General features: G+C 44.7%; 1 protein-coding gene across 1 annotated transcript in view; it reads right to left on the reverse strand.

Annotated features, from left to right (window-relative positions):
• Positions 1-239: 239 nt before the first annotated feature.
• The window catches only part of nlgn2a (neuroligin 2a), a gene marked incomplete at its 5' end in the record, with an annotated part of 133,775 nt that continues 110,253 nt past the window's right edge, over positions 240-23,761 (reverse strand). Inside the window, 5 exons of the mRNA XM_084547678.1 lie at positions 240-1,964; positions 2,262-2,628; positions 3,537-3,690; positions 8,128-8,393; positions 11,372-11,557. Coding sequence (XP_084403804.1) covers positions 1,130-1,964; positions 2,262-2,628; positions 3,537-3,690; positions 8,128-8,393; positions 11,372-11,557 — 1,808 coding nt within the window. The 3' untranslated portion in view covers positions 240-1,129. The remainder of the gene's footprint in view (positions 1,965-2,261; positions 2,629-3,536; positions 3,691-8,127; positions 8,394-11,371; positions 11,558-23,761) is intronic.

The following is a 23,761-nucleotide window of genomic DNA, read 5'->3' on the forward strand; positions in this document are numbered from 1 at the left end:
ATTCCTAATGTTTTTTTTTAATGCACGTTGGGAGGTGCAGCTGATTTGTGCAGCGACGTCAGGAATTTCTGCAATACTCGTGTTCTGTGAGAGAAAACCGAGACCAAAATACTAAAAGTGGACAGATATGATTTGATTAGATTTGGGAAACGTGCATTGACAGATACGTTGTCCTCTCCCCCCGCCCCGCCCCACCCGTCGTCATCTTTAAAAAATAATTCATGCATAGATCCCCACCGAGAAAACCCATTTATATACTTTCTCCTTTGTACACATTTATATAGAACTATATATAATATCATTTCTCTATATCTATATTTTCAGCAAAAATTCTTTCCACAAAAAACAACATTTAAACAAATGCTTGAAAAAACAAAAAAAGAAGAAACAAGATGAAAGAAAGCAAATCACAATCGAGGGCCAGTTTGGCACTTTGTCATGAGAACACACAGCCTCTGTTAGTTGACAGTAAATAGGAATACTCTAGAATTTTCTTTAGTTTTTTTCTCCCTCGATGCGAACGCAAACACAGTAGTACATACTTGGCACCAATAATGCTGGTAGGATGAGTTATCAGATATCAGTATTTTCATATCTATACGTTTACTGTATGTACTCTATGCTCCATCAAACAGCTCAGCAGATGAATCCTTAGAGCACAGGAGAATTATGTAGAGAGGAAGAGAATCACATGTCGAATAAGAGGAACAAAGCAGTATTAAGACACGGATGTAGAAAAGATATGTGCACATAACACACCAGGGACAGAAAAAAGAGATGACACCAAAGTAAAAAAGAGAAAACAGCAAGGGGGCAAAAAGCATTCGTCCCTCCCGACAAACGCTGGGTGCCTTGAGTCTGGAAACAGCAGACTTTCTTTGAAAACAGTATCTTTAAAAGATCTAACTCACCCCCAATCATTTGCTGCTGTGCAGTACAGTTACATCTCCACACACCACCAGTGGAGGCAGCTGCTAAGTTTTACAGCACATGATGGAGGGGGTGGAGTTGTTTTTGAAGAAACAAGAGAATAAGAGAATAAAGGCCCACATCCAGAGGCCTTCCTTCTAGATCTGTAGCCAGTGTTCCTGGCCTGGTCCTGGTGGCACTGTGTCGGGGCCAGTCCCTACTATACCCTGGTAGTGGAGTGGGGGTGGGGCAGGGTGTTGTTGTGGCCGGTGGAGGGGAAAGTGTTGAAAGCATGAAGTGGCTGCATGCTGGTGATGGTACTGGGGATCATGGTGATGGTGTTCGGCGTCATGAGTGGAACGTCGTCGGGGGCGCGGCGCAGAGCCAGCGTGTAGTCAGGTGGGCAGGCGGGCCGTAGGATGTCGTGGGGACGAAGGGGCTCCATGTCATGGTGGGCGTCATGCTCCGAGTGCTTCATCTGCAGGGACATGATCTCCTCCTCCTGGCTATGAGCCAGGTCGTTGGCAGGACCGCCCCGCTGAGGAGATAGTCGGTGCCGTCGCATCTCGTGCCGCTTGTCGCGCTTGTAGTAAAGGGCAGCAAAGGCCAAGATGTTGAGGAAGAGGAGAGATGCCCCCACCGCGACTGTCACACTCAGCTCAGTGGAGTAGTCACGGGTGTCTCCGGGAAAGAGGTCCTGGTGGGGACGCTCTGAACCCTCAGGCTCGGGATCAGAGGGGAAGGTAGGGTATGGGTGACGAGTGGTTCGAGGGCCTGGGGCTTTGGGCCAGGGTCTGATGGTGCCGGTGCCAGGTCCTGGCGGAGAGCGGGTAGTGGTGGGGAAGAGCTCTTCGTGTAGACTGTGAAGATGAGGGACTAATTCAAGCCAGAAGGCCACCTTGTTGGCCCTGTAGTTGTCTCTAACGCGAGGTTTTAAGCCAATGTGGAGGTACTGCTTGTCCTTTGAGTTGAACTTGGTCCAGATGACCTCTTCAAAGCGGTTGGGCTTGGTGTGAATGAACTTGGTGTCCTGAGGGACTGGCAGGTTGGGGTCCCTGGTGAAGAACAAGGGAGGTAATTGGGTTAAATGCATCTGGTTAAGGTCGTGCACTGAAACAAACACTGAATACAACCTGGTTTTAATTAAATTTATTTTCGAATTACTAAACTGTTAAAATCTGGTTAGTGAAATCCGTCCTAAACTGAACCAACACCTCTCTTGTTAAAGAGAGGAAAACACTGGAAAGACAATGAAACTCAACTACTGAGGAGGCATGACACAAGCAGGATAACCCTGCAGTCACACCTCAGAACAAAAACAAGTTAACATATTAACAGAAAATAAAACCTACCCAGTCTTAGCAAAGTTGGTCCAGTAAGTCATTACCACGGCGCTCAACATCACATCGTTCTTCGAGAAGTTGCACGGGAACAGGTCTGTGGCACCGATCATGGGCACGCCAAACACGTACGGTATCTCGTCTCCATGGGCGGCGTCGGCCCATTCGGGTCGCGTCTCGGTCTGGCAGTGGTGGTAGAACGTGTAAAAATAGACCGGGGACTGAAACTCGGCGTGGAGTTTGGCAGTGGCCACCGCCGGCGCAACCCACTGGTGGTCGGTAAACAGAGCTAACAGAGTCTTCCTTCGCATGTCGCCATTATCCCTGTCAGCCCAGTCTGTGTACATAAACTTAATGGTCTCCCTCAGGATGTCTTTGCCTGGAGGATAAGACGTGGGAGGGGAAAGGGGACAGGGAGAAAAAGAAAAAGAGAAAAAGGAGAAATTTGTGACAAGACTAAAGTAATAACAGTGCTAGAACATTTTCAGAGTGGACAAGAGAATCTGTGAAACACAGGGCTGAGGTAGGTAGAAGTACACACTGCTGAGATGAACTGGAATTACAGGAATGCTTATGTGAGAGAGAGAGACAGAAAGATAGAGAGGAGAGAGAAACTGAAGAAAGACTGAGCGACACGAAGAACAAAAGAAGAAAATATGCCTCTCAGAAAGCAGAATGAGTGACAAGCACTTGAGAGGGAGCGTGACTGCATTATCCAAACGTGTCTCTATTTTGACTGAGGCCTGCTGTGAGGGGTTTGCCGGCTGATCTGTTTGGAACAACAGCACTGTGATTGGGAGCTGGCTGCCTGGGGGATGATGAGCGACAGCATTAGTGCCCACGGAGCCTCAAAGGCCAAAGCACAGACCTACCACGGTGAAAGATAATCTCCATGATAGGCAACCTCTTTAGTATGCTTGTCTTGGTTGATACACTTCACTGCATTCACATTTTCATCTCTTCTCATTCTTTGCCCACATAATGTTTTAAAGACTTGGCTTTCCACAGGGAGCTGTAGTTCTGGTGTATATTTTTGTTGAAATACTGTGTGAATATAAGCATTGTGGGACAAAAGGTTACCTCTGCCTATGTGACATCTTGGGTTTAAGGGAATCTGTTTGTATTCAATTCAATTAATGATTTCTGTTGTCTAATTTTACAAGTATACACTTGTATTTTTGTACCTTTTAAACTTCTCTCTTTAAACTATCTCCAGTGTTTTTTGAGAGATATCGAGAGATGGTAGAGAAAATGACAAACAAACAAGGACAAGTTCATATTACTCACCCTCAGGGTACCCGTAGAGGTTGTCCACAAAGTTAGAGATGGTGTAGTCGAAAGCCGCGGCCGAGATGCCATCATTGTCCTCGCTGTCGTCCACAAACTTCAGCCCCTCTCCTTGGTTCACACCTATGAGGATGTCATAGTTGAGGAACTCCCCCTGGTGGTGCAAGAAGAGAACAACACGTTGAGTTGAAATGGCATCACATGGTCAAATACAGTTCATATTACAGTTATTTTATTTACGTGACGTTAACATAAAAATGCTGGATAGGATTTTGTAAAAGCTGATACATTTTGTTATGAGGCCATCACTACACTCTCAGGAAGAGACAATAATTTAAAATTGTCACATCAAAAGACAGTAAACACATCTAATGTTGGCTCAGCACCCGAGGATACGGACTTGGGACAGCACATCCTGTAGGTGCTGATCATGTGGAGGTTTTAAAGTCTATGGCGTCAATTAATGCACGTCAAGAGCCAGAAACCTTTTGATGCTCACCTCTAATTATGTCTGACAGGTTATGAATTCTTTTGGGCATCTAGTAGGGAAATCTAGCAGCTTAATAACAAAGCAGCTGCAGAAGTCACACCAGGTTTATGTGATATTATCACTTTTGTGATATTTAGGACATCATGAACTGTCACATCTTCAAATAGTGTCCCCTTTGTAACATTTTTGAACAAATCAAGATCTTTGCCCCATGTATGTACAAACTACCAGTTATGTAATATTAATAATCATATCACATTTGTACAAATATCCAAATCTGTAGCATTTTTAACAAATAATTACATCTGTTACACTTTTAGAATAAATCATTTTCACATTTTTGTTCAATAATTGACTTTAACATTGTCAGGGTGTTTCTCTAAAAACTGTTTTTTTTTTTTTTCCCCCCCCAGCCTTTTTTCAACGGCCTTGTGAAAAAGGCTGCTGTTAGCGGGTAGTTAGCATGCAAGCTAGCGGAACTGGAGTCTCTCCACACTGTGCCGCTTTGCCATTGCCACAGTAGCCCCACAAATGAGACATACAAACATTTATTTTACTGCTGTAGAACGCTTCTTATCACTCACTGTGAAAATCTTTCGCTTATCTGCCCTATTTTTCTGCCGTTAAAACCCACTTCTAGCAAATCAACTTAGCTGCGCCTGCTTTCATACACACGTGATATTAAGTAGGGGTGTAAAGGTACACAGAAGTCACGGTTCGGCAAGTACCTCGGTGCAAGGGGGAAAAGCAACAAAACCCCGTATAAAACTAGCTTTTTTTTTTCATTCATTTTGAACAGACACCAATAGACTTCTGTTAAATAAAAGTAAAAAATAAAATAAAACATAAAACAAATGCATTAGGAGAGTTCTCATTAGAGATGTTACGCTGGAAGCAGACGCTCGAAATGATGTTGAGCTTTCAAAGCAGAAGTATCGCGACAAGATGTTTCGATGCCTCGCTTCATCAGTTGAAAAATCACGTGACTCCCCAAATGAAGCTTCATTACGTCACACACGCATCGGCCGCGTCATCGGCGACATGTCACGGGATTGTTAAACTCACAATGATTAGAAATGCGACAGTCCCTCAGATGGTTGTGGGTTTTTGAGAGGAGGAGAGTTTTTCATATGTTAGGCCTACGTAGTTTCATTGATTTAGAACGAGGGAGAGTGAAGTTTAAGGTAAGATTAGTATAACATTAGATTAACTGGCATACTCACATTGGCACATAGGCATTCACACACTGTACATTGATTTACATACCTGTATACATACATAGAAGAGGAACATACTAAAGCCTAACTCAGCTGAAATTATCATAAAAATCTCACCCAACCACCCAAATCCCCTTCCCAGTTTCACAAGCATTTTGTACAACTACTGTCATCACTGTCCCTAGATGCACAAGCATTTCACTTATTTTGTAAATATATTTTTGTATTTCTATCAATCTTATTAAAGCATATATTTAAAACATACAGTATTATATGATGGCAAACTCATACAAGTATATTATTAAAAGAAAAAAAATCAAGCATTTCAAAATGCACATACTGTAGATCCTGTATTGTTAAACACAACTTTCTGTTTCACGACCCGTTTCATGTGAATGCTATGTATTATCCAGCAGATGTCGCCACATTTAATTGTATCAAATGCTTCGAAACACCTGAACCATTTCAACACAATTGCTTCAGATTGATTCAGTGGTTCAGAAAGCTTCGGTTTCTCCATCACTAGTTCTCATACCATTCATTCATTTTGTTCATACCTACAGAGGAAAAGAAAAAGCACAATTTCTTGTAGGGATAAACTGAGGTAGTCAGGTAGCAACTGGCAACTAACTTCATTATAGGAAACTAAACTAACTTGTTGATAGATATATCGGGTGATGCCGTCTTTTTTGCGTTAGCATGTTTGATGTGTTTCCAGCGACGTACCGCACCTCCGCGAAACATCGTCGGCAGACAGTCTTTGTCCGGTCCATCACTCGCGTGCCATCGCCGTTATGTTGCACCGGGAAACCAAAGTGTTCCCACACTGGTGATTTAAATGAAGTCGGCTGCTATATGTCAATGCTTTCATCGCCACACTCTCCATTACTTTTCTTCTTCGTCTGTTTTTCTTCTTCTGTATTCTAATGACGTTAGCTGGCAGCTTTAAGGCTCATTACCGCCACCTGGATTGAAGTGAGGACTTTTTTTTTTTTTTAATTGGCTGTATTCACCGTATGACAGCCTGCACCAAACAGATACCATAGTGGTATCTTTGAAGTGCTATTTTTTAGAACATGCCTGCAGACTTTTTCCGCCAGTAGTGCGCTACCAGGTGGGTAGTTAGCATGGAAGCTAGCGTGACACTTACCGGATTGAAGTTGCAACAGTATGCACAAATGAAACATAAACACGTTTCTTTTACTGTTGTAAAACAAAACAAAAAAGAACGTTTCTTCCCACTTAGTGTGAAAATGGCATGTTTTCTTTAGCTTTTGTGCCATGTTTTCTGTCCTTAAACCCACATCTAGCTCCTCAACGCAGCCGTGCTCGCTTCCATACGTTGGTTAAAAGAAAGATAGCGGTTTGTCTTGCGCCTGACATTGAACTTTGACACCAGACAAGGTCAGAGTCCATAAATATGTAAAACTTTAAAAATATATATATTATTTAATATTCAATAATGCCATGTTCAAATCTACATTAATGCGCGTGTTATTGATATAAAAAGAAGAGTAACACAATTAAATATAATTTTAGAGGAGCTCCATGGCAACAAGTGTTATTTTTAGAACATGTCCTGCAGGCTACTCATGTGGTTCCTGCAGGGGACCAGGTGCCCAGGGGTGTCTACGCCAACACGTATAGCCACAAGTACCTCAAACCTCCACTGACAAACATACACTGCTGATGATAATAAACGTATTTGTACTGTGTAAAGAGAGACCCCAAATATTGTATATGAGCATACACCGATCAGGCAAAACAGTTGTGACTCATCAGAGAATGGACATGGGCCTTCTGAGGGTGTCCTTTGGTGTCTGGCAACAGAAAGTTGTTAATGGGGGGCCTTTGGGTCCTATGGGTTGAGGGGAGGGGCCTCTGTAGATCATCCCACAGATACTTGATCAGTTTGGGATCTAGCGAATTTGGAGGCCAGGTCAACACCTTGTGCTGTTCTTCAGGTTTTTTGTTTTAGTTGTTATTAAAGTGTTATTGTGTGTGTGTCTGTGGAGATGACTGCTGCCATCAAGGAGTGTTATTGCTATGGGGTGGGGGTGCCTGGTCTGGTCTAGGTGGGTGCTACATGTCTAAGTAACATCCACACGAATGTATGCCACGTCCAAAAGTTTCCAAGATGGTCAATGTTATTCATTTCTTCTCGTCAGTAGTTTTAATGATGTGGCTGATACACAAACTGTACTCTAGCAAAAGTGTATACAAACAGATATTTGTGTTTTTTCCTCCACATATTCAGTTTATTTAATGTTAACTACCTGTGCTGTTGTGTCTTTTCCTATGGACGCTCAATAATGACACGAAGCTCATCTTTTATTCCACGCCTTGACACAGAACACAATGCCACGGAATAAGATGCAGTTTATTTTGTGATGAGCTGTACTTCGCAGTTTCATTTTCTTCCCCTTACGGGAGAGACTTCCATTGTTTCACCAAATGGCTTTTGAATTAAACTAACCGATTTCCGCTGTGAGTCAAAAGAGCAGGTTAACAGAGCCACTAAGTGAGGACAATATTAGGACTGAAAGATTTTCCCATCCACAGAAAAACTGAGTCATGTGTTATTGTCAAACGCTTGTTCCCAAACCTAAAGGCCACCGGATAAAGTAAGAATGAAAGGGGACAAAGGGAATGAAATTCTGGAGGGAATGAGCATCACCAACGCTGCAGTTATTTTTCACTGCTTTACAGCTTTGTAGGGTGCGAGTTCACACCAGCTGGTAAACGTCACAGCCAGACCTGTAACTCTGTGGAAAGGTCACACTCACACCTACTCCGGATGAGTTCTTCCTGTTCTCTTCTGTCTCGAGCCGCTGTACTCGCTCAGTGACAATCCAGCAGGGATTAGATTATGTAGATAGCTCACCTGCTGCATGAGGATCTCAGGATCGTCTGGCACCACGTCTCCGTCCACAACGGGGCCAAAGGCGATGTGGTAGCGGGCCGGCTGGATGTCCTGGTCCACCAGCTCCCTGAAGTTCTTGCGCCGCAGGCAGTCAACGAGGTCGGCCGTCTCCGTGTAGGTGCAACCCACCTTCCGGGCCAGGATCTTGGTGTACTTGAGGGGCTGGTAGTTGACAGACCAGCTGGAGATAGCCGTCCCACTCTGAGCTATGGCTCTGTGGAACAGACCTGAAAGAACAGAAAAGGGTGTGTTTTTATTAAAGCATGAGGAAAATATAAATGCAACTTTTATTATTTCTGCAGGCGGTATGTAGCCCTGGGAAGAGTTTCAGATTAGGGACAGGACAGGATGTGGAGAGAGATGGCTTGATGTATTGATGCTACCAGATATTAAACACTGACAAGTTTTGAAATTTTCAAAAAGCTGGCCTATATGGGATGATGCAACAGACCCAAAGCATCACGGATAGAGCAGACTATAGTGCTCTAGCTCAGAAAAACGAAGGTGGCAGGAGCGGGAATAAGCTCATCTGAGATGTCAAAACATCCATTTTCCAATTTTTTTTTTTGTGTGTGTGCCAGCTGTTTCTTCTCTCAGCCTGTCTTCTAGCTGTATCCCTCTCTTCATCTTCATCTCCCTCTTTCTCTCGCCGTCTCCTCAGCTCTGCCTGTCCTGTGCCATTTGAACCACTCAAGTGGCTCGTTAAGGGGCCGCCTGCCTCACTAGTTTCCTCCCTTTTTTCTCTCCCGGGCTGAAGATCGGTCAGTTAATTATTAAGCAGAGCCGCAGAGTCCCCTTTCCCTGGGAAATCAATTAAGGTACGAAGCGGCTTGGAAACACCTACACCTACGTATCTGTACCGAGAGAGACGGAGATTGAGAGACGCCAAGAGGTGGAAGGTGGATATATTTTATTCCTCTTAAAAATCAGTTTCTTTGTCACTCCCTAAGTGCCTCTTGCCTTCCCTCTTGTGGTACCTTCCTATATTAGCCCAACTATTTTAGTTTCCATTTCAGAGCTCTCTCATTTCTTTTTTCTCACTCGACGACCTCTCTTTCTATCCCTCCTCTCCTTTTCTCAACACTCCTTTTAACACGTGCATGGACCCCCTCCCCCCTCCTCCACCACACCCTTCATCATATCAGTATCACTTACAGCATCTCCCTCCATCCCGCCTGCCACTTCCAACCTGCTATCCATCCCCTCACGTCTCAGCTGTCTGGCTTGATTTGTGTGATGTTGTGTTGCTGACATGATTGGTGTCCCTTCAGCGTGAGGATGACAGACTCCTTACCTGGCACCGCCGGCGGGGGTGGGGAGAAGGGGGAGCGTGACAGACAGGCGGCGTCTAGCGGGCTGATGTTACACGGTTAGATGCTGATGACGATGAAGTGATGACTTAGTGGAGACATGAGAATGGAAAAATGGGGTGGGGTTGGTTGTCAGCAACAAGAGACAAGGGGTTAATACAGCCTTTCTCAATCGGTAGGGTCCATTCACTCATTAAAGTGGGGTTCCTCTGAAAAACTAAACTATAAGCTGTTGAATTTAGGGAATACATTCATTCACTTGTTTTTTTGAAAGCTAAATTTCTACATGCAGTACATGTACAGAAGAAGTAAGGGTCTTAGGAGGCTTCTAAAGGCTAAGAGGGTCACCTACCAATAAGAGAGAAAGCTTTATGAGGTGACCGGGTTCGCGTGAAGGGTTAACAGACATCAGTGGTAATTACAAAGGTTGTGTTAAATGGATACACGCACACAGCAGCAGCACACAGATGCTCACTCGAGCTTTGACGACACATTTGTTTTCGAGGCACATCTACGCAGACGGAATGAGTCAAATATAGAGACGAGCCAGACGTCTACCCGGTGTCTGAGGCACACACACACACGCACACACACACACATAGACAGAGAGCAGTAATTGAAACAGAAACGTGGTTGTGTGAACACGCGCTCTATAATCTCCCTCTCTCTTCTCACCCACCATTCCTTCCCCGTTTGTGTCCTTCGCAGTTTGTGTGTGCGAGATGGAAAATGAAGGAGAGGAGAGAGAGATATCGAGGGAGAGTCCTCGAACGGCGCCGAGAAACGGAGGAGCTGCGGTCGGAGGAGGACAGCGTGATCAAAGGAGGCGAGTGCGTGACCATTTGGCTGCGGATCGCCAGCCCCACTGATCTCAATTCAGATCAAAGTCGATTGGTCTGTGGGCTCCTGTCTTTTGGTGGTGCAATATTAACACTTAGCCCTCGGGGTGTGTTGTTGGTAATGGGAAGCAAGAGGTCAGATAGATGTAGGTTTTGCGATGGAGGCTGAGACTTCCGGCCGCAGAGCAGTGGACCGTTAACGCAGCCGAGGAGAGATCGCCGAGGCAGTTAACGCGGGGGTCATGTCTGTTGGCGCCGCCGCGTCATTTATCCTCCAAAGACAAAAACGACACAACCTGGATCAAACCTGGACTCGCTCGTTAGCCACATGACTGCTTAAATTCCTCAGTTCAAAGGACATGCAGTGTTCAGGTATCAACGGACATAATGATTCCTGGGTTGGATGCTGAAAAGCTGCATTTCCATTTGGCATTTTTGGCTGTGATCACAGTTTACATCAAATAAAAAAAGTAGGTCATCACATAGCCAAAGGATAAATGAAAGCAAAGATATTTTATATAGTAATACTAAGAATAACACAAGTACTGTAATTCAAGCGACACGCGAATGCACAGTTTTAACTGGATGGTCTGTAAATATATAATGCTCTGTGGCTTCTCCGGGATTAGCCAGAAATCATGTAAGCTGAGGACTGAAACATCACTGAGTCACGTAGAATTCATGTAAGCAGCAAAAATCCATTAGTCAAGAAACGTATACTACTCAGGGCTGGATCCAGGCCATTAGCTATCACAAATAAAACATTATACTCCACAAATCCCTTGACCAGCGGGGACTCTGTGCTTGGCTGTACTATTCGCGCATTTACATTAGGAGAACAACAAGTTTTGCTGCGACGAGACGACAACCAAACATTACACGGAAAATTTCAACGCAATTAACACATCCGCAGCGCAGAACGAACGTCTCTGGCAGCGCATTTCCGGCAGTTTGTGAAAGTAGAGTTACCGTCCGGCATGCGCAAAGGGGCAGTCGATCCGGTAGTGACAGGCTGAGGAACCAACCGCGCTGTTTAGCGTCTTCCCTAAAACTTACCCTCCGAGTGGTGTGAGAGGATGAGGAGGTTGACGCAGGAGGCGCCAGCTCCGGAGCCGAAGATGGTGATCCTGTCTGGGTCCCCGCCGAAGTGGCCGATGTTCTCGTTGAGCCAACGCAGGGCCTGAATCTGGTCCAACAGGCCGTAGTTTCCCTTGGCGGACTGATCTCCGGTACTCAGGAAACCTATTAGAGGTGAGGAAAGATGGATGCAGGAAGAAGGTAGGAGAGTATATTGAAGAGAAAATAGATAAAGAGAGAGAAGGATGGGATGGGGGCGGTTGGGAAAACAGAAAAGGAAAAGAAGGCAGGGACAGAATAGATGGGATCGGGATGAAGAGGGAGCAGAGAGACAAGATGATGTTATTATAAGCACCTTTAGAATTTAATACCTGTCCGGAAAATGATCTTTACTTTGCCCTGTAGATCAGCTTCTAACTGAGAAGGAACCACACGACTGCAGAGAACAGGTATGTGTTTGAGTGTGCAACACCACCATCCATCAGCGAGGACTCACAGAGAAAGAGAAGGGAGAGAGGGAAGAGATTGCTTTTTTTAGCGGACCTCATAGTGACGCTTACGCTGTCGAATGCTATTGGCCGGAGACTTTTCACACAAAGCCACTTAGAGACCAGCAGCCTGCACGCTGAGGAATACAGGTGACCCTCATCTGAATCATCATAACTGGATTACAAGCGACGACACGGTGCACTTGTGCTTTAGGTTTGTGCAAAGCCCCTCTTTTTCAGTCTCTTTGTTGGGGCAGTGTTTTATTTCACAGCAGCCATCTCATGACATGTGAGAAATGTTTGAGAAACTCTCAATTTAAAGAGGTTTGATTGAGTTAGTTTAATAAAAACCACACACTAACCTGTTCAACATTTTTTTAGGGATAGGGTTAGCGCTTTTAATCAAGTCTTTATTCTTTATTCTTTATTCTTTATTCTTTATTAGGATCCCCATTAGCTTCCCCAAAAAAGGGTCGCTAGTCTCCCTGGGGTCCTGTAGTAAGTCTTAACCCCTTGACGCCTAAATTGATTTTTCAATTATATAAAGAAATGAATTATTTGTGTATTTGAATGTGCACAAACCGACTCTGGAGGACTACATGCGTTATTTTAGCTGCAGTCTGAGCGGAAACAGTGCGTCGCGAATTTGCAACACTCTGCGACAAGGGGTTAAGCTATATATTGAAATTTCCCATTAAACGATTAGACTTGTCGCGTTCTGTATTTCTCTTAAAAGCAAATTCCTCCTAAATGTGTGCTATTCAAACAGCTGAATGAGTCAAAGGGTGATGTTGGGACCATAGCAACTCCACAGGTCATTACTTTTTGCTGTATTGTGAAAGCAGTACAGTAGATTGGCAGTCACACCTCTCTTCTGGTCACTTCCTTCCACAGGAACTTGAAACAACGACCCGATCGGGAAAAAAAAAAAAACTCCAGCTCACCCATTAGTATCTCCCTACCACTTCAGTACACTCCTCCAGCCGTACACTACTACAGTTGTACACTGTTCTCTGTGTTATTTGTCCAATACTCAATGCCTAATGCCTTTGAATCTAGTTCCAAGGCAGTATTCTTTTATAATGACTGTTTCTGAATCAATCGTCCCTTGTGAACAGACCTAAATGAACTCCCCAGTATTTCTGCGTAAAACAATTATCCTTTCATCAGAGCACTGTAATAAAAGCTCACCCCCCCTTTTTATTTTATTTTTGCGGTTAGCTGACATTTGCCTCTCACGATTACTGTCGAGTGCCTTCGATTGTTCCACCAAAGACCTAAATCTTTTTTTTTTTTTTTTTTTCTGTTTAAGTACCCATTAACTGGCCGCCTCTCAGATCCTAATGGGCCTTCCAATTAGAGCTTTGTTAAAGACAGGTGCACTGGAAAGGTCGTCCGTTAAGCCGATACAGTAGATGTTAAACACTTGTATAGCGCCGGACTCCGGTCTCGCACAAACATACAGTATGGAGCCTAATTAGCGTTTTCAAGATCTCTGGCATCTCCTGTTCCCATTCCCCATGCATCATTTCCTCTGGTCGGTGCAGGTCTTTACGGGGTGACAGTCAGGAATACCCCCCGAGGATATATGTGTAGGACACAAATATAAATGGAACTGCTCAGTAACTTGTGTTCACCACAGGCAACAATCAGTAAATAAGACAACATGTGCTGACGGCAGAGGCAGATGGTAGCGTTGTGTTGCATCAGCTGTGCTAACTGTCTGAGTTTGACAGCCCTATTAATAATCTATATTTGTATTAATCAGTTATTTATCGTTTATATTTTATTGCATTTCTAATTACTTTCACGTTTATGTTTCACTCATGGGCTATGAATGTACCCTACAATTCTCAATGGGTAGGTAGCTGTACAGCAGATAAGGATGTGGATAGATTCATTCAAATACAGTAAAAGCCATCTTAACCTAAGATACTAGGCGGATTTACACAAATGAGTCTTAACAGTATCTAAATGAGGACGTACATTTTAATGACTTCAACCTTAGAAGTCAATACACAGAAATACCAACACCTTTTAGGACAAGGTGCAATCATGTGGTGAAAACTAGACGAGCAACCTTCACTTTCTCTAAAAACACCATAGAAAGAACAGGCAAAAACTAACTAATACCAAGGTTGATGCGCACAATTGTGGCATGAATATGAAGTAGATGTAAGCGTGCCTGAACGCTGGTGGTACAATTGCGAATTAAGGTAATGGTCACTAAGTACAAGATAAAGGGAAAAAGGGACACTCTTTTACTCACGTATTCGACAACCTACACCAACGCGCTCACCACAAACACACTCTCTAGTCGGATTACAAAACTTCAACCATGAACCGAGAAGCTGCGGGAGTCATCTGCGTGAAAGGGGATTGCTTTCTGCGCGGACTGTTTGAAATCAGCTCATTTTGTTGGACGCTTAGAAAGGCATACAGAATTTATCTGCATTTGACCAAAAGCAGTTGTCTCTATTACACTGCACATAGTGAAGGGAAGGCAACAGAACACACGGACCAATCATTTCTTTCTTCAACTACAGCCAAAATCAATCAATCTTTATTGGAAATCATCTGCAAAGGCGAAAGGGATTAAAGCGCAATCAATCAACGAGCGCCTCATTCCATTAGTGGCCATTGTCCTGCTCTTTAAAGACCACAAACACACACACACACAAATAAGCGGCGCGCTCGGGTGCATTAATTAAACCGAGCACAAACAAGAGGCAAATAAGCTGCCCAGTGCCCCACTGTAATCACCATGATATATTAAACATAACCAATTATGCTAATGAGGTCATTAATTCAGCTAATTAATGGAATTCGTGGCAATACTTCTATGTCAGCACGGTTTGTGGCAGCAGCGCTACAGCTGAGTGAGGATATGCAAGGTGGATGATACAAACATTTGTTTTTTTTTAATTATTATTAACGCGCGACCTTATGAAGGATCTACTGCATTCCACGGAAAGCAGACAACCGAGATATTCGCACGTTATCCCGCTGTGGCCGAAGCTTCCGTCTTCGACCGCACCTTCACGCTGCGTCCATCCGACTGTGAGTGAGTGTACAAGCAGCAGGCCACTTCACCCGTCCTGCCCGCCCCCTGTAATCTGATAAAAGGCTTGAAAGTAAAAAAAAAAAAGAGCTGGTTAAAACGCAGAAATGCGAGATGAAAGCGCAGCTCTGCATGAATAGCCTTTAAAATGGCTGTGGTAAGGAATGGTGGTTAGAGGGGTGAGGGGGTGAGAGAGAGAGTGAGAGAGAGAGAGAGAGAGAGTAAAGGCGAAGGCGCGAAGGATAGTGGGTGTTCTGTGAGTCCCGGATAGAGGCACACTGTTTCATCTCTCTCCAAGACACCAGGGGTTGGCTCGCGCACACACACACACACACACACATAGAGAGACACACAGAGAGACACACAGGGACACTGATCAAAGGCTGACACTACAGAGAAGACTGCCTCCTTTTCTCTCCATCTCCCTCTCTCTTCCAGAAACAGACCGCTCGCGTACATGTGAGCGCACAACAACAGAGGAACCGTGCAAATAAATACCGAAAACAAAGAGCCTGCGCAAATCATTCAAAATTGCCGCCCCCCCTTTTTTTTTTTGTTTCTTTACAAGCAAACACACAAACCCTTTTGTGCACCTAACCTACAGTCACAATGAAGCAGCGGCGGCAGCGGCAGCGAGCCTTTTTATGTGCCATCAGAGAGCCATGAGATTATGCTTATGGACCCGGTGTTCTTGCACAGGTTAGTTATGTGTGTGTCTATTATGATGTGTGTGTGTGTGTACGCGAAGGGGTCACGCGTCGGTGGCTATGAGTGCCATGCATGTGGCAATGACTTGTGGCTGCTGGATAACAAACAGCGCTTCCATCACTGTACGTCCCCGGTGAATTCATTGTTAGGGGTTGACATGGGTGAGAGAGAGAGTGAGTGTGTGTTCTTGGCCGCGTAGTAATTATTATCTTTCAGAGGAGTGTGTGCATCGTCCAGAGAAATGAACAGATGTGAGCGGCTCCAAACATCTGAATAATGTATGGGACACACACACACACACACACACACACACACACACACACACAGAAGCCTCAGACCGTGCCTGATAAAAGCTACCTGTCTGTCAGACAGACTTCAAACTGTGTCTAAGTGTATTATTACAATTACAGCAGCGTACCACCGTTGCGAGGGCCGGCCCGCGCCATCATCCCGCCGCCACGCTCAACGTTTGTCGATTTCCGGAGTTTCACGCTGAATGACGCAAGCGAGGAGAAGGAGGCTTTTGGGAAGAGGGGGAAACGAGGAACATTTTCTTCATTGAGCTTAAAAAAAAAAAAGAGGCTCCACAAACACCACTTTGGCTTAGACACAGCGGCGATCGGCCTTGGGTGATTCGCTCCGCTCTCCTCCCTCTTTCTCTTTGTGCGCTTTCTCTCTCTAAGTTTGTTATTACCGCTGCCCCGGCCGAGGCAACCGCATTATCCGTGAAATTATTCAGATTTTATGCCCTCGCGCTGGGCAGGATCCCTCTGACTGCGTGCAGAGGAGAGGAGTCCTCTCCTGAGCAGATAAACAACAGCAGCCACAACAACGCACCAAATGAGGGGGATACCTGCTCGCCGTCGGCAGCAGTCAGCACGTCTCCCTCCCTCGCCCGCTGCTTCCACTTTCATAGTTTTTTATTTAAAATGACAGCCGCGCTCTTTTCCCGCTCCTGCTCAACGTCCACAACTATTTCTTTAACAGTCGCCTCTGACTTTGTGCGCGGCAAAAGAAAACAACAGCGGTGCGTTAAGGGTGCCGCAGCTCTTACACGCTGTAAAATAAATACAGCATCATCTCAGTTAAGATCAATCAAACCTCACTGTGCCAGACTGGTTCGAATTTTAGCGCTGCCCAATCAATGTTTTGTAATTACTCCTGTGTAGTGTAGTTTTCAGTGGAAAAGAAAAAAATATCTATGCGTGAGAATTCATCACGTCAGAACAGACACCGTTTAAGCCTATTTTTAAAGTACTGAATAATAGAAGTCAGATCAGGCTGAAATCTGAGGCTTTTATTTCCGCCTGAATTTCTTTTTGCAAAACGGATGCCTTCATGAACTTAGGTAGGACTCATTAGCTGGAAAACACAATTGAACCTAATCCCAGGTCAAATTGAATAGTAATACCACAAAAGGTATGTCAAGGTGTTTCAAAAGGCCACTTGGAGACTCATCTTTCAATGTACAGTCATTATCTAGGGCTAAAATAAGAAATGATTAAAAACAGGCAACAAAAAAAAAAACCTTGTCAATCTCACAGGATACTAGCTTTTAGGTCTTTTGCTTTACACAAGCTCCCCTTTGTTGTGGCTTTGAACCTTGCCACTGAACCAGCATGGCGTCATGTTCAGGATACAATCGGCTATACAAAACACCAGTCACCTGCAGGACCGCCTCCACGGCAACTGGGTCAGTCATCACAGAAATGTGGAGGGACGGGCACGTCCTTTGAATGCTGACTCGTTGGCTTTTGGTAGGCAGCGTACGGGACGTGGACGTCCGTACTTTAGGTGTCAAGTTACGTCGGAGAATACTTAAGCGCATACGGTGTGCCCCTCGGTTCAAATGACGCAGCAGCAGTCTGTGTGGATTTAATGTGCTTTGGACGAAATACTTGACCGGACTCGATAGACTGGACCTTAGAAGATGTGGACCGTTTTTGTCAAGGCATCGCCACTGTTCCATCGACTTTGTAGTAGTTTTGTTTGTTGCTGGTGTGACTGAAGCACTGGTTTAATCTTAGCTTTCCATTAGTATGTGAATAATTTGTGTACATACGTGCAGGAAACACCCTATCAGATCTCTATTAAGTTTCATACTATGAGTAATTCATATTAAAAGCATTCAATTTATGTAGCTGTCAAAGGAAACTCCTTGTATTTAATTTAATAACATTTGTGCACACATGCTATTACCACCTCTGACCACTGGTGAAACTAAATCAATCTGGGGAATTATACAACTAGAAAGACAACGCTATTGGTGTGCCAGGTGTTAATATTCAAATATTCATCATCTTTTCCTTTTTTTTTTTTTCCAGGGACACTCCTTGAATCATTTTTATGTCATTCATTCTTTTATCTCTCAGGTCCCCTGCGGTTCAGTCTATCTTTCAGGGTTTAGTCTGGAGCGAGCCTCTGAAGTCCTGACGCTGGAAACCAGGCCAGCTCCCAGAAGAGTACGACCACATGCTCAGTAGCATTTCTCTCAGCCTCAATCTGCACATGCATGTTTATATATATATATGTGTGTGTGTGTGTGTGTGTGTGTGTGTGTGTGTGCTTTTAGCATGGAGGGGGATGCGACTGCTCTTGTTCTTGTCACGGGCCAGTCCAAGTGTGTCAGAAAGACGCAGAAGAACACACACACACCTTCATGCACAGAGGGAGGATGACAGCGAGGGGAGATAGATGACAGAGACTGAATGAGTCACAAAGGGACAAACACAGAGAGAGGAAGGGAGATGATAGATAGTCAGGTGTGTGTGTGTCCACAGGGACAAGAAGAAGGACCGGTGTCTATTTCGCTCTTCTTCTTTAACTAGAGTCTTTATAAAGTGGCGGTGTGCGTCTATCGATCAGATTTTGTTGCCCTGTGAACACTTTTACAGCCCCGAGGAACAATAGCTCATCGTCCCGATCACACACTCCCATCGTGAGCCCTCTCACGTGCGAGTGTGCCCAGAATTGAAAAAAGCTTCACCTCCTCGACCGCTCTCATCCTGAGCCCAACTCTTTTCCCCTGCTCTCCTGTTTATCAGTCATTTGCCTCCCCTCGGGTGCTGCTGTCCCTCGGGGGCCTCTACGCAGTCAGAGGGTAATGACGAGTGAAATGGGGGGTGCCACGGGCCAGATCGGACATGATGTGAGGTGTGTGGCTGTGTGGATAGAGCTTGTATAGAGCTACAGTAATTGTTTTTAGTCATTGCTGTGTTCAACACCAACTAAAGAGATTTAACCTCCTCCTGTGCTACTTTTATAAGATAAGGGAGTCATTATTACAAGAACTTTACAATGGATCCCTACCCAGGCACATTTATAAGAACTACCACACACTCTGTTTCTTTATTGAAAGTCATATTTAAACTACTACTACTACTAAGAGCAGTAGAGGTCGGGCACAGAAAAAGCAAGTATTGACCAAAACATTTATTGCCGCATGAGGTGGTTAATGAGAGCTGTGGGGTCAGTTTATTGCAAATTGCTTAACTCGCTTTACCCATTCACATACACAAGCTGCAAGATGCTCGACTGCCACTCGGAGCAACGTTGGGTTCAGTGTCTTATCCAAGGTCAGTCGGGACCTTGGATAAGATGCTGTTGTTGGCCACGGACTGAACCGCCAACCCAGCAATTGGCATTTTCTGTTTGTGTACATACACTAATCAGATAATCACAACATTAAAACCACTGACAGGAGAAGTAAATACCATCGACCATCATGTGACAATACAATGTTCTGCTGGGAAACTTTTGGACCTGGCATTCATTCATGTGGATGTTACTTAGACATGTAGCATCCACCTAGACCAGACCAGGCACCCCCACCTCATAGCGATGACACTCCTTGATGGCAGCAGCCAAAAAAAGGTCTAGGAACAACTCAACAGCACAAGGTGTTGACCTGTCCTCCAAATTCACTAGATCCCAAACTGATCAAGTGTCTGTGGGATGATCCACAGAGGCCCCTCCCCTCAACCCACAGGACCCAAAGCCCCCCCCCACTAACAACATTATGTTACCAGACACCACAGGACACCCTCAGAAGGCCCACATCCACTCTCTGATGGGTCACAACTGTTCTGGAGGTACCCACTTTGTGCAATGACGTCATGGAGGTCAAAAATGGTATTTTGAGTTCCATCTGAGTTCCAACTCCCCACATCTGAGGTTTAGTGAATGCAGCATTAGACCCTCCTTTGCTGGTAAACACACAGTTTACCAACTCCTCGCCCCCAGTTGGCAACCCATGCTTTGTGTAGCCTCCATACCCTTCAATCAGAGATAATATTGATCACATCACTGGGGTGAATTATACAGCTGTTTTCACAGACTTAGAAGAAGAAGAAGAAGAAGAAGAAGTCAAAACTTTGAAAAATATCAGCTCCACAGAACCTGTACCATGGTCCCTCCTTAGACTTAACCGTTTATACAGTGCTCCTGAGCAGGGAAGCAGGGAAAAAGAAGGGATGGAGGGGGGGAGGGACAGAGGGAGGAAAACAAGCTAATGAATCCCCAAACTGCCGTCCGTGCCTTCAACAGCAGCAGCAGCTGTGCGGTGGTTAGGATTTACTGAGCAAAACAAACAAACAGCAGAAATAAATGAGTAAATACTCATTGTGGGTCTGCGGGGGTGCGTGGATGTGCGCGCTGCGGCATGCGACTGTCTGCACAGAAGCCTTTTGTCTGAATGTTTAACTCGCAAACGTTTGAAGCCGTCTTCCGTTCACGTTTTCGCCTTCGACGGCCGCAAGTACAACGGCCGGCTGTTGTGTCGGTGCATCTCTGGAGCTCTGCTGCTTCGCTACAGTACGGCGCTGGCAAAATTCTGCAACACTTCAAACGGACCCCGTGCTGAGTTGGCCTAGATATCTGTAACTCCCCCACAAGCAGCGCTCAGTTTGCACGGCACTGCATATACTGTAGCAAGTGTGGTACGATTTGGCTGGGGTTCGGTTCAGGCAGCACCGCATCGTTCAGTACGACCACCTCGAACATTTTGAGATGGAAACTGTGCCATGAAACTGTGATACTGGTGGTAGTGTCTGTTATGGTTCACTCATAAATCAGTCTTTTGTGTAATTACTGTGGAAGAAGTGTTCGTAGGAATCAATCACGTAGGGCTGCATTGCGAAATTGACTAAAAAGACTGCTCCATAGGGGTTCATTATCAAACTCCTTCTTAACTCTCGGAGTCAGCCACGAGCGATTGCGATGAAACGCTCCTCGTCCTCACGATTCAAACTAAACCTCAGTCAACTAACCTGACAGTCCCGTCCACCGAAACGTCTGGCGTTTCCCCACTTCTGTGACAGCGCAATTAAAATATGCAAAATAATACGAGAAAACGCACGTCCCCCTCGTGGCAGTCGTGCCGAAAGCCCTCGGAACGGGAAGGTTACCGCCAGATAAGGCTGCTTCTCGTCTAAAAGTGCGGTCGACGTGAGCCCGAGTGTGTGAGACAAAAGGGGAGTTCAGAGCTTTATCTCCGGCGCATAAAGAAGCTAATCTGACTCCTGCCTCGTAAAACGTGCCAACGATAGCTCCTCAAGTCCCTCTCAGCTGCTCATCCTTCACACGCTCCCCGCTCAGCACAGATTTCAATTATTTTGACCTTCCACTTGCATGTATTTCAAGCAAACAATTTAGATGAATAATGTGCTGGAAAAAAAGGGTGCCAGCTCCTAGAGGTTTGGTGTGTGTTTGCCGACAAACACACAGTATTTTCTGCATGAACTATATTTTGCGTCGACCGTGCAAAGAAAATTATATACTCCCAATTTTGGGAATTAAACAGTTCAACCAAAGGACAGGGTTCCTCTTAAAAATAGACCATGAAAATCAATCTGGATTATCAGTAAAATGCACCGTTAGGGCTAAAAAGTTCGTTTTTCTATAGGGTTGCCTCATTTTCCACTCTCTATTCCAGTAGTTAACATGACCATGTCCATTTGATAGATATTAGAACAGAAATCCTGACTGTTATTCACTCACAATTATGATTCTTTAATAATAATGAGGACAAAATGTGATTTATTAATCATGAATGATCATTGATGAAAATTTTACAACTCAGGCCACACTTTCTTCACCAGATCACGCAATCTTATTTATAAGTAATATCAGTCTTTTCTGTTCATTTCTATATTGTAGCTGGTTGAAACTGCTCTAACTATAAACCGTTGGGTAAGTAACCAAATGTTGCACACACCAATCATATTTCATGATAACAGCCACTACTGATGCACGCCATCATCCCGTCAGAGAAGTCCAAGGCCGCTCCTGTTATTTCAGAATGCAGTGAAAACAAACAACCGGTGCTGGAGGCTCTTGTCAGAGGTGGTGTTTTCTCTCTTCACACCATCACATACAAATAGAATATGCTGCTCCCACGTGCAAAGCCAGATAACGCTGTTTGTCAACCTCGTGATTTCAGCCTGCGCCTCGTCGTATCACTCATGGTTCTGAATGCATGGAGGTGACGCCCCGAATGAAATCGCTCTACGGAAGAGGAGGGCCGCAATCGCCTGTATGATCAAGTCGTCTGTCTCTGCGGGATCACCCCTGATATTAACATACATCTTGGGTCATCCGATCACGAGTAGGCAGCTCTGAGTACGCCCGATCACACCTGGCATTAAATTGCACCTTCACGTGCGTCTCCAGTGACCGCTGAACGGATCTCAGGCACACGCCACCTGGTTTCATTTACACAAAAAGTTAGGGAGAAGAGGCGGTTAATGAAATAGAGCGGGTGATTCCGCTCCCTGCTTCGATATAATACTGCTTCAACAGCAGAGCTACGATACGAAACATGCTGAAGCAGGCGCAGCTGACGGTGTAGTCACAGGGGTGGACATTAAAATAAATGGAGGACGTGCAGTTCCCTTTTTTTTTTTAATGCCAAAAGAGGAATGTCTGCAGGGAAACTAAATGTTTGCTGCATTCTGAGAAGAAATCAAGGGTACACCTCACATACACCTCACAGTAGAATGAATAAGATAGTGGAGATGTTTGAGAGCCACATACTAGGCAGTTAGACAAAATGTTAAGTATACCAATATCTTGACAATTTTTATTTCTTATAACCACTTGCAGTAAATAATTTTTTGGCGGTATGACTAATCTGTGACCTCCCTGCCCTTCCATGCGCATACATGGTAAGCCTAAGGCGGGGTACGCAGCAGAAAAAGATCCCCGTACGGGATCACAGAGCAAGCACCAATGCCGCTGAAAGACGGGCGCAGCATTGAAGGAGGAGCTGGGGTGGAGGTGGGTTGCAGAGCAGCCTTCTGAGGAACTTGAACAGGCGCCCTGAGCGAGACTGCCAATGATGCTTCAGCTGATATGTACAGGCTTGTAGATGAACTCTCAGCTGGTGAGCTGAGCGTGACTCTTAGCCCTGCCTGAGCTGCTGCTACCATCCATTTATGAAGACTAAAGACCAATGGAAATGCACTTCCTACCAAATCAGCTGTGATAAGACGTCATATCTTGATATATCTCTTATTGAGGAGGTTGATCCCGCTCCTTTTGTGACACCCGGCCATTGTTTTAAGTTTAAAGGACATCTGGACAGGAACCAGCCACCTGACCGAGACCTCTCTTGGCCACTACTGCATGTATTAAGTCTGGCTTTTTATAAAACAAAACGATTCTTGGCCTTAATAAATATATAAAATGAAACATTTATCAATCAAATGAATGAAACATAATGCAAATAAGTATAAATCCAGTAAGCTTTGCTGTGCTAGAGCCAAATAGGAGACGATATGCAGTAAGTTCTTTGTTTTACTCAGACTGATGCAAAGATTTCTCGGTTTGTCTGGCATCTGGCCCGAAAAGAAACTAATTATAATGAAAGCTATAACATATATTTATGTAGATATATAATAGAGAAACTAAACTTGCAGAAACAGGTTGATGCTATAATTTACACTCAGCAGATGTGCTTAGTTGCCTTATTGAATGAAAGCTGCAGCAAATCACTCAAGTCTCTCCAGTTTGTGAACGTGTATGAGGACATGTCCATATGCTGTGGTGACGTACTGATGTGTCTGTACCTCTTTCATGATATCTAGCAGTGGTTAGCTGACAAAGAACAGAGGG

Source organism: Chelon labrosus (assembly GCF_963514085.1).
Source record: "Chelon labrosus genome assembly, chromosome: 1".
Classification (NCBI taxonomy): domain Eukaryota; kingdom Metazoa; phylum Chordata; class Actinopteri; order Mugiliformes; family Mugilidae; genus Chelon; species Chelon labrosus.